Below are 19,628 nucleotides of genomic sequence, written 5' to 3'. Positions count from 1 at the left end.
CCTTAGTAACAAAAGGCCTGAAAGTGTGGTGCAGCAGAAAAAAGCAGCTAAGATGGAGGAAGAATCGAGAAGGCTGGTCTGGCCCAGTGTCAAGGGTTGAGGCAGCCAACAAACTAGTTATCTATTTGAGAAGATACAATGAAAGTGATACGCGAGGCGAGCGCCTGTTGAGGTGCAATGGAAAAACACTATGAGTGCCAAGTTTTATTTATTTAATAGTATTAAATGCGAAGAAGGAGCTAAAACACAGTCTCCTGTCACATGGGGTAGATGGAAATAGACTTTGGGCAAGCTACATCGAGACTGAAGATAAGAACTTGCTCACACTCTTCTATTCTCAGGTGCAGTGATACTTTACAAGGCCGAGTTCAAAGACAATTTGAATGGCAGACAGCAGGAGTGATGATAGATGATGGGCTAGTTGGGTGGGGAGGCATGTTCAAATCCACCCACAAGCACCTAGGGTACCAGCTTGCGTGCTGCTAGTGATTGGAAAATTCCAGAAGGGTACAAGCGTGCCAACCAATTATAGAGGGCCACGTAGCAAAGAGCCCTATAGTTTGATTGCCAATGAAACGTCATGTGTTTGATGACAGTGAAGATGACTTTCATTAGGGGTGGGCATAGTTGTCCACCTGACTATAGAGACCCAATCACAATCCTATCCCCTATACAAAGTATACCTAGATGTTCCCCGTAGACAAACCACAATCCTAGATAAGTTTTCTTAGTTTGCCACGTAGTATGTCAATTATGTTGAATTTCTGCAATAAAAGTGTATTTTTTCATGTAAAACGTTGAGAGATATGCTTTGAGATGTCCGTTGTACTTCCTGTTTTAGACAATTAATATTAAAACAGCTATGTTTTGCCAACTTCCTGAGTTGGTCTTATTATTGGTGTAAGAGTAAATTCTGCATCCCCATCCATCCAATAAAGCGTTACCTCATTAAAAGGGCCTCCGGGTTAAAAATGAAAATAAGGTGGTCCTAGTGGTGTTGTGCCAAATAAAAAGGGCTTATACTAAGAAATCTATTGCCAAACATTAAAACTAATACAAAAATGGTGTGGGATGGTTTTAAAGAAAAGAATGAAATGTTCCTAAATAATAGTTCAGAATGCGGTAGCCTAGGTCTTCCTTCCCCACGTTTTGAGCACTGGGTAAGATGGGATCTTGTAGCACAGCACACACTCGAGCTTTCCCAGCACGAGTCGACAGTTCCACTTGCAGCTTCCAGGTCCGTCGATGGCCAAGTCTTGTTTCTATTAAAAGTCTCTTGCCTTTCGAGGGCCTGATGTATTTAATAACAAAACAAAAGTTCCTTCAACAAAACGAAAGTTCATTTCCTGGTTTCACGTAGGGTGAGGATTCTTCACCCATGGGTCCCACTCTTCCGGACGCTGATCCCAAAACAGTTCCTATCAATATCAAGGCCTTCTGTGGTTGTCGTTCCCTGGTCCTAAGGGTCTAATAGAACACAAAGTTCTGTTCTACGTATTTCTCGGGTGATGGCTTCTCCCCTGGGTCGCCCTCTTCCAGGCGCTGACCTTTTTTTAAGTTGTACTTCACAAATCAAACAACAGTTCCTTCTCTTAATGGACTTTGGGTGATAACTTTTCACCTCTGGATCTCCCTCAGCTAGGCTCAGATCCCAACTGACAAGCGGGATAGTTTACTTCCTCTTGCTTTACAATGTCTCTTGGTTTCTCCCCCGATCGGGCTCAGACCCCAATTGACGAGCGGGATAGTGCACTTCTCCTTGTCTTTCTTTGTCGTTTAAACACAGTTCCCTTTTGGACTCCCCTCGATCGGGATCATTTTTGTCAACACACTGTATTTCGGGATTTCAGACTTTGCCCTTCTTTATCGGCATCCCTCGGTCAGGTTCACCCATGCCAACTTTACCTTCACATTCACTTCAACGTTTACGTGATTCACTTCCCTTGCTTTCTCTTGTGGCAGGATTCACTTCCCTTGCTTTCTTTACAGTTCGTAGGTCAAAGACTTTCAACTGTCCAGGGATTTTGCGTGACCTCCTGAATAACCATTTGACCAATCTTGGCAGCTCTCCTATGGCCTTCTGGTTTCTGTTGTTTTACTCAGATGGGGATCGACCAGAGTTTCTCAGAGCAGCACCCTGATGGTACCAGTCCCCTTTTGCAGCTGGTCTCCCTTTTACACTGTTACAGTTCTTTTACACTTCTTTTCGCTTTGCCACTTTGTGACTTTCATTCACCACAGCCCGGTTCTTATTGACTCTCCCCTCGACTCACCGGCTTTGTTGAACCACATAGCTTTCCTCTTTACTGGAGTCAAGGCCGGAGACTCCCTCGCTCTGGCTTATCTGCGTTGTTATGCTGCGTGTACCGTTGACATCTGCATCAACACACTTGGGCTATTGCCATCAGTCTTACGATTCCTTCTGCAGAGTTTTCACTGGGATTTGTCGAAAAGGGCAAGGCTGTGTCTCTACTCGTCAACCTTTCGATGTTCGCCGCGTTCTCCTCCTTTTGAACTGCTGGGTCTGGATAGCTATTTCTTTGTGCGGTCTGCCTTGCTCGTACTGTGCTCTCTTGCTCCACCTTTTTTTCCCTGTGGGGAAGGGAAAGGGCCGTCAGGTGTGTGTGATTCTGATTAATTGCCTGACCTTGCCTGACCCTTGTCTTGGCACATGTCAGGTAAACGGCTCTGGTGTTAGTCCATTCTCTGGTGTGTCGTGCGAAAGTGTCAGTGTTGAAAAAGGGAGGAGGGCAGTGGTTTTGAATGTCCTATATGGTAGGATGGGGAAAAGGTGTTGAAAGAAGGGGGATACATTGTCTCACCCGTCGGTGTCCCACTCCTACTCCCCGAGGATCCCCAATCCAGGTGATCCTCCCTCACTGGTCCACCCCCAGGAACTGGATCCAATAGCGATGGGCGTGTCCTGGCCACCTGGATGACAGATCCCCGGGGTTTAGCCAGGGAGACACCTTCAGGTTTCTCACATATAATACAGTGAAACCCCCATTGTTTGGGGAATGATAGAAGCCTAAAGCAGGCCAGAGTGAAGCGAGGGCCTGGGTGAGGGCAGCAGGTAATTACTGCCCCTGTGGGGCTTATCCATATTAGCACTATGGGCTCTTTACATGGTGCTAATCATATGTTGGGTATATTTTTTAAGGAATGGGGTCCCTCCATATTCTGTATACCCAATTTCCCTAAATAAAGCTACTAACATGGTTAACAACCATGGAAAATTAAGGGAGTGTGGAGAGAGATCCTGGGAGAATGAGGCAGCAAAGGTAAGTTGGAGAGGATGCAGAGCTCTGGAATACTTCTTGAGAACAGGGAAGCATGAGTTGGAGTGACCAGTGAAAGCAGTCGGCGGAAACAATTGGTGCAGCTGGGGTTGAGGCATCAGAACCCCCACTCACAGAAACGGCAGAACGAAGCTGGCGATTGTGGATTCATGCGCACGTTCCTGGCCCGATTGGTCAGGGCCTCTTCTCTGGGTGTTAATATCCCATAGTTTCAAATTCAGGGACCACTATTCTCTCCATTTTAATGCTATTAACATTTATTTATCTTTATAAAATGTAAATCTTCCCTTCCCAAACCCTTTACCCTGTTGCAGACCTGCACCTAGATGTTATGGGTGCAAATCCCCCCCTTAACGAAACTGTCCAGATCAACACAGACCTCTATATCCTTCTGAAATCCAATGTGACATGATGTTTGCATTTACTGGCATGATGCACCCAACAAGACGGCATTGTGTAGATAATAATTTCCATGTTTTCATTAGTATATGCACTACGGTTCCAAAAAATTGAATTGAATACATTGAATAAATAGTGGTCACTGAACAAACTCCTCAGACAACAATAGCATTTTGTGCTATTATTTTGGAAGATTGACAGCCTGTATATAGTAAATCCCAAATGCAGTACCGTAGCACAACTGTGGATGGACTATAGCGCATTTGCAGGGAATACCTTCCAAAATGAGTATCTAATTTGCCGAAACACATGTCATCACAAGACAACTCTTTTGAATGTTATAAACAAATGTATGGAATGAATAAAGTATATTTTCCAAATTTTGCTAAATATAAAATAATATTTTAGAAGCATTTGAACAGTTCTACATTTCTTATTTTTCAATACCGAAACATATAGAAAAAATTATTGTATTTCTAATAACATAAAATGTTCACAGAGATTTAGGTAGAGCATTTTGCATGGATGTGAACGTCTTCAAGAAAAAATATATCGTGACCTCATAAATGTATGTGCATTGAATTACTTAATTTCACTGACAAGGATGCACCCTCATGTATGCCAGTCTTTGAAGGCTATACTAAACTATTAAAGAAGGTACTCTGAACACTGTTGCATTTGAGTTGCATTAAGGATTATTTGAAAAACATACATTTGGGTATACATTTTAATAGATAACGATGCCCTTAAAACTCTCGATGATGGCCCTCATTGCCTCCTGACCTCTCAGCACATTAAGATATACTGGGGGTAAGGAAAGAATTGACCAAAGGGCCCGTCACCTTTGCGGTATTGCCCATTACTCAGGTCGATCCACCGGTGGGCTAGACCGATCTATACCCAGGGGTGTAAGGTTAGCACCAGACAGTGGAGAGGTCCTCATAGCTGGCCTCATACAGCACTCAGAGCCTAGGTGAAAGTGCGGGCTAATTATACTCCCACTCCTTGGCATCCATCCAGCTCCAGCACCCTTCCCCAGGCCCCCTTTTGCCACTCTCCAGTCCCAGAAGGCCAATTCCACAGTGTCACAAGTCAGTTTTCCCACACTTGCCACTCTGCGACATCCCGCAATGGTTTCCCTGGACACAAAAGCACATCCTCTTACGGACCTTAACCAGTGTAAACTTTTATTTAAGAGGCCATTCCTAGATTCCTGCATATCTCTTGCCAGTTTGGGTACACCATGGAGATACACCATGGCACGTCTTGCCAGCCCTTGGGGCTGGGATATGCCCCCTCTGCACCATGGGCTGAAAGCTCTCTTCTCCCCTGAGGTATGGCATCTTGGGTCTGCTTGACTCGTGGCAAAGTCCGTCGGAGGGGTAGGCGTTGCCTTAGGTTTAGGCACCCTATTAGGCTCACTGATCATGGCACTCCTTACACAGGAGTTATTGGCGTTGGCCAGTTGAAAGTTCCCAGGCTTCAGGCTCAGACATGCAATTTTAGGGGCTGTGGTTGCTGGTCTGAGTGAGGCCTGTTCCAAAGGATGGACCAGAGGAGAGTCAATGGGCCCCTTACACACGGTTGGAATAGTAGAGGGCTCCCCCACCCACCTCTCCCTCCCCCGAGATTCTATGAGGGCTGAGAGCATATTTCTAATTACTGATAACTCAGCAAACACTTGGTTGCACTTGCAGTTGCATCCACTGGACATATGATCAACTTCCGCATGGGGTCGGTGGCCGTTCCGGCATTGGCGATGGTTTCACAATGTGGTAGCTTAGGGGCCCTGAATGGGGATAGATGAAGATAGGAGCTGGCCAATGAGTTCAATGGTGACAGGGGCTCACTACCAGAGCTTTGGGAGCAGAACGGAAGATTAAGCATAAGGGCATCGATAGGCAGTCCGTCTTCAGTAAATGGGAAGTCAGGGGTAAGGAAAGATGGAGCCACATCCATGCCAGGGCCAACAATGGTGCCAGATGCCGAGGTGAAATTCAGATCTGGGATAGGATCCACGCTGGTTGCAGGGATATGGCTGGATGAAGGGCTACTACTAGCAGGTACTGCTGGCCGGGCAACTTCCCCCACTTGGGGCTCCGGCTTCACCTGCAGAAGTCAGGGTTGGCTGATACGAGCAGCATATTGGGGGCATTGGGTGAGAATGAAGACCACGAGGCTCAGCTACCATGGGAGGGGAGCAGGCCAGCAGACCTCCCATGCCTTGAACTATGGCCGAGGACCTTTCCAAGATTGGCCCTCCACCTTTCGTATCTCGTTTGGTGGTTAGTGGCTCCTGGCTTGCTCTACAGCCCCCTCCCATATGGGTGTCACACAGACCACACTGGGTAACAGTGATCAAAACTCCACATACCCCTCCCAAGCCTCCTTCATGAGGCCCTTCACAGACATGTTAGCTACTCCGCAAGTGTTGGTGGGTCTCTGATTTCGTCTGTCGGAGGGTGGAATTACTAGGTGGAATCACCCCTCCAAATGCAGAAATAGCATGCAAGGCGTCCGTGGTGGGGGCTTTAACTTTGGCTGATGCACCTGGTTGTCGCTGCCGCTTGACAGGTAGCAGCTTCCACTCGGGCTTGAGCCGGGTATCTTGGCGGGCAAGATCAGGATAGGATGAAGGTGGGCGGGTAGTAAAATTGGAAGGTGTGCCCTTGGAGGGCCTTGGCACTTTAGAGACTTCAGGGACTTTAAAATTGACATGGCAGGCTGCCCTGGACCGAAACCAGGACGTCCAGCCCAGCCAACGGCCAACGGTAGCTTCTCTCCCAGCTTCTCTCCCAAGGCACACAGTCACTTTAGCAGTCGCTCGCAGACACTTACTTCACTCTCCATGACATGCCTCCCAGCTCAGGCGCCAAACACTGTGCCCTTGCCCCGCCGCAGGCTTCACCGCTGCAGGGCCGTGATGGAGTTTTTGAAGTCCAGGAGGGGGCGTGGCCAAGAAGCAGGAAACTGATAGGAGGATCCGGGGAGGCCGCCAAACACCGCTCCCTTGCCCTGCCGCAGGTTAAAAATGTATGTACATACAATAGTCGTATAACCATTCAGACTTTACACAAACATTGAAGGTTACGTCTATAATCTTTCTGGAAACTTTTGTCCACATTTGTCAAACGGCAACAAAGTTATAAGCCATCTAGAAATGTTGAGACTCCCCTTCTAATTTAGCCCCCTTCTGACAAAATCCCACCAAACTTTTAAAAAACATTTATATCTAGTTCTGAAATCCGTTTGCACACTTTTGTGTAGATTCGTCAAATGGCACCACATTTATAAGCCTTTACAATATTGTCGGACCCCCCTCTAAATTTGTTCCCTCTTGACACAGCAGCTCTACACTTTCCTAAAGCATTTAGAATCAAGTCTAAAATAACATTCCAAAATTTCATGCAGTTTCATTGAGTGGCGCCCAAGTTATAAGCCATCCAAAAACTGCTTTTCGCCAACCCTGTAATGCAGAAATAGGCACAGATGCCCCCGAACATCTCAAGTGTCAGCGAACTTCACAAGACTGCCCCCAAACATCTGGACTGTTTGAGGACTTTCAGGGTGGATAACACCTGTTTTTTGGCTTTCTATGGCCATGGGCCTGATCACGACTTGGCCGTTACTGCCGGCGGTAATAGCCCTACCGCTGAACTCCCCGGCGCTAATAGCGCCGGATCACGAGTTCGGCAGTAAAGTAATTCCCCATTCCCCATTGAGCCCATTCGGGAATGCCCCATCCCCCATTGGGCTCAATGGGGAAATTTCGTTCTCTTACCGCCGGCGTTAATAGCGTGAATTTTCGGCGGATTTCCCCCCAGCTCAGAGCTGGGGCGAAATCCACCGAAGCCCTGATTCGGCGGACCCTTAAATACGGCGGTATTAGCGCTACCGCCGGATTTAAGGGTTAACGCCGAAGTCGTGATCAGGCCCCATATCCCTTCCCATCCTCATCACCTTCACCTCCCCAGAGATGGTTTGATAAGTTTGACAAGTGCAATGTTGTGTTTTTTTATATGTTTTTACTGCGATGTACGCGGACACCGGCGGATGTCCGCAAATCCAACATGGAGGGCGTTTCCAAAAATCTGACGCACTTCACGCTTTTCACCATCCAATCAGGGAGCACGGCCGATGTCCGCGGACATCACGTCACCCCCTAGACCAATCGTATGCCTGTCCATGGACCGAACTGTCATGAACCATCGAACTCACCCCTTCTGGGCTTCCTGGTCCCCGTCAGGTCGGGCCTTACACTCCAAAATACTACCAACATGGCGGCAAGCTCAGCACGCTGCTCTCTCTTCACTTTCTACGCAGCGTCCTCTATAAAGAAGCCGCGGCCCCGCACGTCTCAATGCTGCTACTAGCTGTGATCGGACATGTGTTCCGAACCTTCTCTAGTGCTACTTGCTATGCCCTGGCAGCTGGATTCCCTTCTTTCGACTTCTTCCCTCTTTTCTACTTCCCGGAATCTCTGTGCCGCTTCCGCGCGCCCCCAACACCTTCTTGAATACTCCTGGAGTTTCCCGTGATTCGGGACATCGAAGCTGAACGTAATCTGGAAGCCGAGGATGGCCGAGCGGGCTTATTTAAGTCGCGAACCATACGAAGGAAGACTCCACCAAAGGAGGACATCAGGCAACATAGACAGGTGAGAAGGGGGGAAACCTGTGACAGATTGAGACGCGACCTGACCGAAGTCGATGCAGACATGGAGGCGGTCATTCAGGATCTTATGCGTGGCATGCAAGAACTATCGACCGAAGTACAGAACTTGAAAGCAGAGAACGCCGTGCTGAAACAATTGGTACTCTCACGCGACTCTGCCTCAAAGGACAGCGTGCTATTGGGCGGCATTGTTGACAAATATGACAGCTGTGCAAAAACCTTCCGAGGATTCCTGGACTCTTGTTTGGTCCACTTTACCTTTAAACCTTATTATTTTTCCACCCCCAGGGCTACAGTGGGCTTTATTATTTCTCACCTCTCCGGGAATGCCTTAGCCTGGGCCACACCATTAGTTAACACCAGAGATTCTCTTTTGGATGATTATGATGGATTCATTCAAGCACTAAAAACTATGTTTGACCGCCCAGAACAGGTCTTTAGTGCTCAAGAACGTTTACTCGATTTCCAGAAAGGCTCTCAGGACATGCTCACCTAAGTAACTCGATTCAAGCAATTGGCTAAAGAAGCGGGTTGGCCTTCTGAAGCTTGCTTCACCCTCTTTCGAAGAGGGCTAAATGAAGATGTTAAGGATGAATTAGCCAGGGTAGCACGTCCTAGTTCTTACCAGGCACTTATGGATCTTGCTCTACAAATTGATTTCCGAATCCAGGAAAGAAAGGCAGAGAAAAGGAAGACCAAGTCAACCATCCAAAAAAATCCTCTTGCAAGCCCTTCAAAATCCGAAGATTCTCCTGCTCCTACAAATGAACCCGAACCCATGCAGCTAGGGGCCTTCCGTGGACCCATATGCCCCCAAGAAAGGCTGAGAAGGATCCATACTGGCTTATGCATGTACTGTGCCTCTGACAAGCATTTAGTCACAGTTTCGGGAGAGAGATGCAGGCTCCACATCTATACCATCCTTGAACTCTCCTGGACAAAACTCCCTGGTAGTCTTACAGGCTTTTCTATCGTCATCTGAGAAGGAATCCTACCCCATTCTGGCACTAGTGGACTGTGGGGCCATGGGAATATTCATAGATCAGGAATGGGTCCTTAAACACCATATTCCTTACGAATCCCGGAACGGACAGCAACCTGTAGAAGCAATTGATGGAAGACCTCTTTCTTCTGGACCCATAACCCTTCAGACTAAGGAAATTGAGCTTGCTATAAACCATCACCGAGAAAGGATAAAGTTTGACATCATAAAATCTGCCCATTACCCAATGGTTTTGGGAATGCCCTGGCTACAAAAACACAACCCATACATCAATTGGACAGCTGGTTCCCTGTTCTTAGGTTCCGAATTTTGTATGTCCCTTTGTCCGCTCCAGGATCCTTCACCGACTACATCAGAAGAACATTCAACAACTCAGCAAGATCCTCTTATGGTCTCCAACATCATCCAGGTTCCTAAAACCTACCAGGAATACGCCGATGTGTTCTCTTCTGCTATTGTCCAAGCCCTGCCACACCATAGGCCTGAGGACTGTGCTATTGAGACTGAAGCTTCAGCAGTGATTCCCTTTGGAAGGATGTTCATCCTGTCTGAACCAGAGAAAATGGCCCTTCGTGAATACCTAGATACTAACCTAAAAAATGGCACCATACGCCCATCCAAGTCTCCGGCTGGAGCTTCATTATTCTTTGTTCCTAAAAAAGACACCAAGGAACTCAGACCTTGTCTTGATTATCGAGGTCTTAATCAGTGCACCCATAAGGATCGTTATCCATTACCCTTGATCTCGGATATCCTGGAAGCCGTAAGAGGAGCCGTAATATTCACCAAATTGGATCTTAGCGGTGCTTATCACTTGATTCGTATTAGAGAAGGTGACGAATGGATGAAAGCCTTCAGAACACCCTTTGGTTATTACGAATACTTGGTCATGCCCTTTGGACTCTCTAATGCTCCGGCAATCTTCCAACACTTCATGGACCGGGTGTTTTCGGATATGCTATTTCTTTTCGTCATCGTCTACTTGGACGATATTTTGATATTCTCTAAGGATCCTCTCAAGCATGAAGAACATGTTAAATCAGTGTTACAACGGCTACGCGAACACAAGCTTCTAGCAAAACCCGAGAAATGCCTTTTTCATGTTTCCACTGTTCACTATCTAGGATTTGTCCTTAGCCCAGATGGCATAGGCATGGATCAATCCAAGGTTAAAGCCATACTATCCTGGCCAACTCCGACCTCCGTAAAACAGATCCAATCTTTCCTGGGCTTGGCCAATTTCTATCGGAAGTTTATACCATCCTTCTCGGAGATTGTGCAACTGATCATCTCCTTGTTGAAAAAAGATACTCCCTATCGATGGACCCCAGCCCAGGAGAAGGCTTTCCAACGCCTAAAAACAGAATTTACACAAGCCCCCATCCTGGTTCAACCTGATATAAATCTACCATTCTTATTGGAAACAGATACCTCTAACTATGCCATCAGAGCAGTTCTGAAACAGGAACTAGATGACGGGCTGGATTATCCTATTGCCTATCTTTCACGGACATTGACCTCCAGTGAAACTCATTACTCAGTCTTAGAAAAGGAACTTCTAGCCATCCGCCAAGCCTTCACCGAGTGGCGTCATTTACTTCTAGGAGCTAAACATCCTGTCCAGGTTCGGACGGACCATCGAAATCTCCAAGTGTTACAGGCCCTGGAATGCAGGAACAGCCGTCAGGCCCGTTGCGCGTTCTTCTTTGCTCAATACCAGTTCCAAATTCACCATGTTCCGGGAACACAAAATGTAATTGCTGACACCTTGTCTCGGCGCCCTGACTATGAACCTCCTGATGACCGAGCATTTCCCATGATGTTTCACCACACAATAATTGTAGCCCAGGCGACCAGCCTCCTAGATAAAGTCCGCAGTCAGACTCAATCCTAGGAACTCTGGAAAGGTATCTCGGACAGGAACTAGTGGAAACTGAAGACCAAAGATGGATACTTGTTCAAAGACAATGCCTTGGTCATCCCAACACAAAAACTACAGCAAAGGATAATAAATCTCTGTCACAATACTCTTTACTCCGGGCACCGTGGTATTACCAATACCCTCCGATTAATACAAAGGCAATTTTGGTGGCCTGGAGTGAAAACTGGTGTACAAAGGTATATCCAGGCATGCTCTGTCTGTAATCAAAACAAACATGACAACAAGAGACCGGCGGGTTTATTGCAGCAACCTCCACTTCCAACAAGGCCTTGGGAATTCACAGCAACAGACTTCATTGTGGAATTACCACCTTCCAGGGGATACCCAACCATCATGGTCACCATTGATTTGTTCACCCATGTGGCCCATTTTACACCTCTGTTTAAACTACCATCCTCGTCAGAACTTGCTGCAATTTTCCTGGAACACATATTCCGACTGCATGGACTGCCTTCCAAGATCATATCAGACAGAGGGCCCCAATACATTTCTCATTTCTGGAAAAATCTTTGCCAAATATTAGGAATCCAACGCGCTCTTTCCTCAGGATATCATCCCCAAACCAGCGGAGCCACAGAGCGCGTAAACCAAACCTTGGAACAATACCTCCGTTGCTTCGCTACCAAGGTCCAGGACGATTGGTCCCTCGTAATACCAGTGGCAGAATTTGCCTATAATAATTCGGACCACTCTGCTATTAAGACCAGTCCTTTTTTCTGTAGCCAAGGATTCCACCCTTCGGTTCTACCCTCCATCCTTCCTCATCCTACACCAGTTCCAACAGTCGATTCCTGGATTGAAATGCTCATTAATGTTCAAAGAGAAGCCAAAGAACAATTAGAAAAGGCCAGGACCCAGACCAAACTGTATGCGGATTCCAAAACGAAGACCAAGCCCCTCCTACACAATAGGGGATAAGGTTTGGCTGTCCTCGAAACTACTACCACGGCATTTGCGACCAAATAAATTGGCTCCTCTATATTATGGGCCATTCCTTATAAAGGAAATCATCAACCCAGTGGCCTACCGACTCAAGCTTCCAGACTCCTGGAAGAAAATCCACCCAGTCTTTCACACGTCCTTAATAAAGCCATATGTTCAGACCTCTCGAACTAACCTTCGGCCCAAACAAGTAATCATCAATGACCAACTGGCGTATGAGGTCTCCAGGATTTGCGATTCTAGATATAGACGTGGCAAACTCCAGTACCTAGTGGAGTGGAAAGGATATCCGCCTAGTGAACGCACTTGGGAACCTATCTCAAATCTAAATACCCCCAGGCTACCCAGAAGGTTCCATCTCATGCACCCGGGCAAACCCGGTGGAACGAGTTTCCGGAGGAAGCATGCTGTCATGAACCATCGAACTCGCCCCTTCTGGGCTTCCTGGTCCCTGTCACGTCGGGCCTTACACTCCATAATACTACCAACATGGCAGCAAGCTCAGCACGCTGCTCGCCAGTCTTCACGTTCTACGCAGCGTCCTCTATAAAGAAGCCACACCCCCGCGGCCCCGCGCGTCTCAACGCTGCTACTAGCTTTGAACGGACGTGTGTTCCGAACCTTCTCTAGTGCTACTTGCTATCCCCTGGCCGCTGGATTTCCTTCTTTCGAATTATTCCCTCTTTTCTACTTCCCGGAATCTCTGTGCCGCTTCCACGCGCCCCCAACACCTTCTTGAATACTCCTGAGTTTCCTGTGATCCTGGACATCGAAGCTGAATGTAATCTGGAAGCTGAGGACGGCCGAGCGTGCTTATTTAAGTCCCGAACCATACGAAGGAAGACTCCACCAAAGGAGGACATCAGGCAACATAGACAGGTGAGAAGGGGGGAAACCTGTGACACGAACCTGTCATGAACCATCGAACTCGCCCCTTCTGGGCTTCCTGGTCCCTGTCACGTCGGGCCTTACACTCCATAATACTACCAACATGGCGGCAAGCTCAGCACGCTGCTCGCCAGTCTTCACGTTCTACGCAGCGTCCTCTATAAAGAAGCCACACCCCCGCGGCCTCGCGCATCTCAACGCTGCTACTAGCTTTGAACGGACTTGTGTTCCGAACCTTCTCTAGTGCTACTTGCTATCCCCTGGCCGCTGGATTTCCTTCTTTTGAATTATTCCCTCTTTTCTACTTCCCGGAATCTCTGTGCCGCTTCCACGCGCCCCCAACACCTTCTTGAATACTCCTGAGTTTCCTGTGATCCTGGACATCGAAGCTGAATGTAATCTGGAAGCTGAGGACGGCCGAGCGTGCTTATTTAAGTCCCGAACCATACGAAGGAAGACTCCACCAAAGGAGGACATCAGGCAACATAGACAGGTGAGAAGGGGGGAAACCTGTGACACGAACAGGGGAATGGGCCCGTGGAGAGGAGCCAGACATCACTAATTTTATTTACCTACATTTTGCCTGTTTTAAAAAAAATCACTGGCTGGATTTTCACCAAATTTACAAAAGCACGCTTTCCGGACCGAGCTGCTAATCCTGTTGCAAATTTGGTGAAAATCTTTCCAGTGGCTTGCGCTGTAGGCATGAGCAAAAATGTTTCCATTCAGTCTATGGAAAAAAATGTTTTGAGCACTCCCCCTTCAAAGTGTGCCATATACTTTTTTTGCAAAGTTTGGTGAGGATTGGTCCAGGGGGGGCACAGTTAGAAGCCACCCAAAAACTGCTCTTCCTATGAGGTGCCCAACTTAACCATAACTACACGGCCGCTACCGCAGGCCCCGCAGGCCGTGTAATATATCTTTTTTTTTTCAAAACCACTCAGGGTTTCTCTCTAAGGCGCACAGCCAACTATGCCTGGGTGCTGAAAAATGCGGTCAGAGACAAACCGCTAAAGACACAAACACTCAGGAATTTGCAGGCAGGTCTTGTCATTTAAAAACTGCCGTGGACGAATACCAAAAACCCTCCAGCACTCGATCTTAAAGTGCAAAAAGTTAAATTGTATTCCGCAAAATCTTTTCATTAAAATTACAGGCATAATCTAGCATGGATTTACTGCTCAAATACAATGGCGCTCAGGCTGTAAGCATTCCTCCACACGTTCCGCCTCTCTTGCAGAGACTTCATCAGGCAATCAACTTCTCAGAAATGCAGAGCCTTCTTTTATTATCATGGTCCCCCTTGCAGTTTACTTCCTGTCTCAGTCACATGACCTCAACCTACATCCTAGCTTCTGCTGTGCAAATCTGGTAGCCATTTTAACAAATTGTAAACTCACATTAGCTTCTTACTGCTGAGCAAAATACATTTGTTTTATATTTTCGTTTCAATCATTATTCCATTATAATTATAACATGTTTAAAACCACTCAGGAACCAATACTGTTAAAACCAGTTTAAAAATTGACTATTTCAAAATTGAGTATTTTATATATAGTTAGCGCAAAGCATTTAGCCAAATTCATGATTGCCCTCATGACACTTTCCTGTGAGAGAGTGAAATGGTACTTCTTAACTTGCACGTTATACTCCAGCATTGTTGATAGGCGACAGGATCGCTGTTTATGATGTGCCAAAAGAGGATCCCATTATGTTGGATTTTTAGGTCCATTGTTATGTCTGACCTAACGTGGTAAGGAATAAGGTTTTTTTCCTCAGACTAGCAAACCTCTGTCCCAAATTGTAGAACTACCTTATCTTGCCACAATGAGTCCTCAGGGGTACAAGAAGGGCTTAGCTGTGTGATTCGTCTCTTGGACGCATTCCTAATAAGCAAGCAATGCACTTTACATTGACAAACCACCATTCACTTTTTGTTTTTTCTGTTTTTATTTTCAGAATCGCATGTGGAGAAAATCTCGATCACTGTATAACAACGGAACCTGCCATGGGACAGACTTGAACCGCAATTTTGATGCTATGTGGTGCAGTATGTTCAAATCATGAAATGCTCGGGATGACATAAGCAATGTTTTTGATGAGAAGGGCCTGCCCTGGAAATGAGCCTTACAGCTTAGGTGAATTGGCTTGCACGTGCAGTGGGAAACCATGACAACCTATAAGTGATTGTACTAACCCTTGCCAGCAATAATATTTAACCTCAACAGAACTTTGCCTAGGGTGGGGTGGTCAACATCTTGCCAATTTTGGCCAGTTTGTGCAGAGGAAGTATTGAGGGCTGCACTGATTTTTAACTGTAGCATACAATGGCACAAGGCACTTACCACTGTTGGGGTGTGGCACTGTGCCTACCTCAGCAAAGAATCTGGGTGTTAAATAGTTTATCACAAATTTTGATATTTGTATGTATTTGTATTTAGTTCTTATATAAGTGCAAAACGCCCATAGGCCTCAGTGCTCTGACAAAACATATAACAAATCAAAAGCACAATCAGCCAGAAGGATGCCTGAAAGAATGGCAAATCGACATTTAGACATACCCCTGGGAATTGTGTCTTCGCACAGTGAAAGATGGAAGTGGAAACCCTAAATGTCCATCTGCTGTAGCTAGAATATTCTGATATCTGTGGTGAAGACTTTCATCTGGTGGTACTTGTCTTGTTGCTCCCTGACCTCAGCAGGATGGTCTTGCCTGGGTCACCATATCTAATTACATCTCACATGATATGCTCTGCTTTGCAGTGATTGGTGATTGTGCAATACTTACCATTTACCCTTAGGATAGGAACAATCCGTAGGCTTGATAACACCAGCATCCCCAAGATGATCTATTTTTGCCATTTCTATTTGTAATGTACTGTAATGTAAAGTGGTCCTAATAGCGCCCTTCTGCCAATAATGTTGGCCTTGCTGCACATGGCTCTGTAAGAAAGGAGTGCAGGAAGTGTTAGTCGGATAGCAGGAAAGCAGATGCAGAAACTTTTGGTGTTGGTGGCTACAGGTCGGAAGTACCTGTTACCTGTGTGCCGATATGAAAATCTCTATCCTGTATGTAGTTGGTACCGTCTGGGCAGGTTAGCGATAGGGGCAGCCATCGTTTTGTGAAGTGTAAAAATTGACAGTATCAGGAATGCGGATGCTCTTACGCTGAGCAGTATATTTATTGGTCTCAAGAACTGGCTGCTGCTCCACGCCTCAATGTTACACCAACCCATTGAAGCAAATGCATGTAAGCACAGGTATTGACAGAATTTAGAGGAGGAATTAACTTCCATAGGCAAGATGATCTAATATATGGATCACTGCTAAAAATGGAGCAAATGCAGAATGGAGCAAACAGATTTTATCACAATCCATATTATCTAAAAACGCTAGCACTAAAGCAAAACATCTGATTGTTTTGAGTACTATGTTTGTTGTGTAACATCAAAAGTGTGTTTGCTACATTCATTTTCACGTTAAAGAGTCAAACTCCAATGATATCTTTAATTGGACTAACTGAAAATATTATGCGGAGATGGAACAATGCATTAGCTTTTGAAGTCCAATAGACGTCTTCATTGGATTATGTAGAGTGAACTAATAGGTAAAGGAAACCCATGAGACAGTTCATTTTCAAAGCGAATAAAAGAGTATTTTAAACTTCATTGACAAAGGGGTTTGTGTGCATGGAATGTATTTCTCGAATCACTGCCTTATCTAAAAGACCATAAAACTCCTGGAAGAAAGGAACGCAAATAATAGTTTGAAAACAATCCACATTTCCAGCTGGTCGTTGCATTATAAGAAAACATATTTTATTCAAATGTAACTGTTAAACGTAATATGTTTTCAAAGATAGGCACAGACAGTCTTAAAGTGGGCCCCAGTAATTTCAAAGTCTTAAAAACACATAACTGGAAGGCAGGGGCAGTATTATATTTTCCTCACACAGAGTATAAAAGAGTGTTTTGTAGCCTATATGTAGTGTCAGGACATTGTAGAGATTTCAATACAGCTGCTAAGGTTTTCTAGTTTGATAATAATGACAGTACAAAATATGTACTCAATGTTTAACTGGTGCAGTTTCCAATGTTATATCAGTAAGCCTCGAGCTTCCCAATGGTTTTCTGCCTTGCATGCAGTATGGCAAACTCAAAATACATTAACCATTTTTGAATGATGCAACGTTAAGTGTGTCTCATGCTTGGTATTGGGTACCAGTCATTTGAGCTCAGACATCCTAGGTTTCTGTTTTTGATGTCCTCTGGACTCACTCATTAGGGGTTCTGAAGAGTAGCTGTAGTGAGAGATGATCTCAGAGTTTGTTTTCTGGCTTTCTTGATATGATTGCAGTGCTGGCCATGAGCTCAAAATTAGACATAGGGCCTCATTACGAGTCAGCCTTTCCGGAAAGAACGGTGGTGGTAAATCCGCCACCACCGTTCTTTCCAGACTGGCTGATTGAGAGTCCTGCATGCGAGAGGTGTCACTGCCGCCAGGTCTGACTTGGCGGGTTTAACACCACCCGCCTGCAGGCAGACATGGAAACACCGGCTCTGTCCTAGACGGAGCCAGTGTTTCCATGGTCCCCATCCCCATTGAGTCCTATGGGACTCCATGGGAATGGGGATTTACCGATTTCCGCCTCCGGAATTACCTGATCACCGGGGTTGTAATGCCCCCGTGATTCCGGCAATCACAGAGGCGGAATGGTAATACGAGTCTGGCGGTAACCTGCCGGAATTTGCGGCACGGTTATCGCCGGACTCGTAATGAAGCCCATAGTGTGTCACAGAATCTATCTCTCTGTTCCGACCTCTGTCTTTTACAGTCAGTCACCAATCTAATGAAAATGAACACGTGTGTAAAGATGTTGACTTACAGCATGTCATTTTTTGTTTTGACACTGACTAGAGAGAGTTCCGAAGAGCTCACTAAAATACAGTACAATACATGGCCACCGCAATGCAACGCAATTGCCAGTAATGGACCAAGGACTGATGGCCTTTTAGAGGTATCCTCAATTACTGTCCCACTTTCTGTAAGCAAGAGACTCCCAGCAAAGAGGTAACATCTCGGTTTAAATGTGATGAACATGGTTTAAAGGGCTGGGTTCTGAGCATTTTTTAAACGTGCAATCGAAACAGGAGACAGCCTCATGCAATGGCCCTCATTACGACCCTTGCGGAAATCGAAAAACGATGGCGGAAATGCAATACCGCCATCGAATACCGCTCGGTGCGATTATGACCCGTCACCGTAAAGTACGATGCCATTAGCGACACCGTAGTGAACGCCAACGCTAACTGCACCAAGTACGCGCACGCGCGCCATGCAAAACCGTAATTACCACCATGGCGCAACGGTACGCGAATGCTGACCCTAGCGGACATTTACTTAACGCCATCAAGCATGGCGGAAAGTACCATTCCGCCATGGTGAGAATTACGGCATCGTGAACCAACCGTAAATGGCCCTACTGAGTGCATGTACACCACTCCCTGCCCACATTGCACAACTCCTCGTAGGTGCAATGAAGTTACACAATGCAACCAGTGAAATGTACAAGTCACCCATGCATGCCAACGAACAAATGAATGTAGGGGCCCCAAGTGCCTTGTGAGTGGCCATCCATATTTGGCATGTCACCATTGCCGTACTGATGCAGCACAGGCATGTGAAGGTCCAAGTACAGCAATATGAACTGAAACATGAGACAAAACAACAACAGGCCCCCATCGCTTGACACCAGTGTAAGGCAACATTCAAAGCAGTATCCTGAGGGAGACTGCACCAGCCCTGTACCCTTGCCAGTAAACAAACCAACCATCAGCATAAGCATGTACCACACAAGTTGGCAGAGTGACTGAGCAGCCAGGCTCATCTCAAGAGGGGCCAATGGGAGCTGCAGGGCACAGATGGCACGAATACAGAAGCTATTCCAATGGACATGACCTCAGTCTCCCTCCAAGAAACGCACGCAAACACAGGCACCTGTGACCAGCCATTTTCTGATAATCACATCATTCCACCAATCCACCTGGCTGACCGGCATCTGTTACACAAAAGCTAATCCCCCGCCCCTGAGCATGACATCATTAAAACAGTCATAATGGCAGCCCCCATCCCTGACCTTACTGGGCTTCGTAGGCAAACGCGGCCAGTACAGTACCACGCAACTATACTCAGAAGCCGGAAACCAATGCAGATCTACTCACAATACATCGCTCCACAAATAGGAATATGCTACATTACTTGCAAAGAATAACGCTACACGGTTGATATCAGAATCAAATTTTAATGCACATCAAATTCACCAAGCCCATACAGCTATTAGGTCATAAACTCCCAAATATTTCTCATTACCGTGGGCTGCATCCGCAATAAATGACCAGCTTCTTCTTGTGTGACGCCCTGTTCCTTCATGGTACACAGGGGCTACATTCACGTTCAAAAAGGCAACATGGAAGCGCCTAGA

The 19,628-nt window shown here is 46.3% G+C and overlaps 1 protein-coding gene across 2 annotated transcripts in view; it reads left to right on the top strand.

Annotated features, from left to right (window-relative positions):
• The window catches only part of CPO (carboxypeptidase O), a 326,867-nt gene that overhangs the window by 243,914 nt on the left and 63,325 nt on the right, over positions 1-19,628 (top strand). For both annotated transcript variants that reach the window (XM_069617334.1, XM_069617335.1), the window contains one exon: positions 15,107-15,197. In XM_069617334.1, the coding sequence (XP_069473435.1) occupies positions 15,107-15,197 (91 nt within the window). The remainder of the gene's footprint in view (positions 1-15,106; positions 15,198-19,628) is intronic.

This window comes from Ambystoma mexicanum, chromosome 9, assembly GCF_040938575.1.
Source record: "Ambystoma mexicanum isolate Mex_15411 chromosome 9, UKY_AmexF1_1, whole genome shotgun sequence".
In the NCBI taxonomy this organism is placed as follows: domain Eukaryota; kingdom Metazoa; phylum Chordata; class Amphibia; order Caudata; family Ambystomatidae; genus Ambystoma; species Ambystoma mexicanum.
This window is presented reverse-complemented; position numbering and strand designations above follow the sequence as displayed.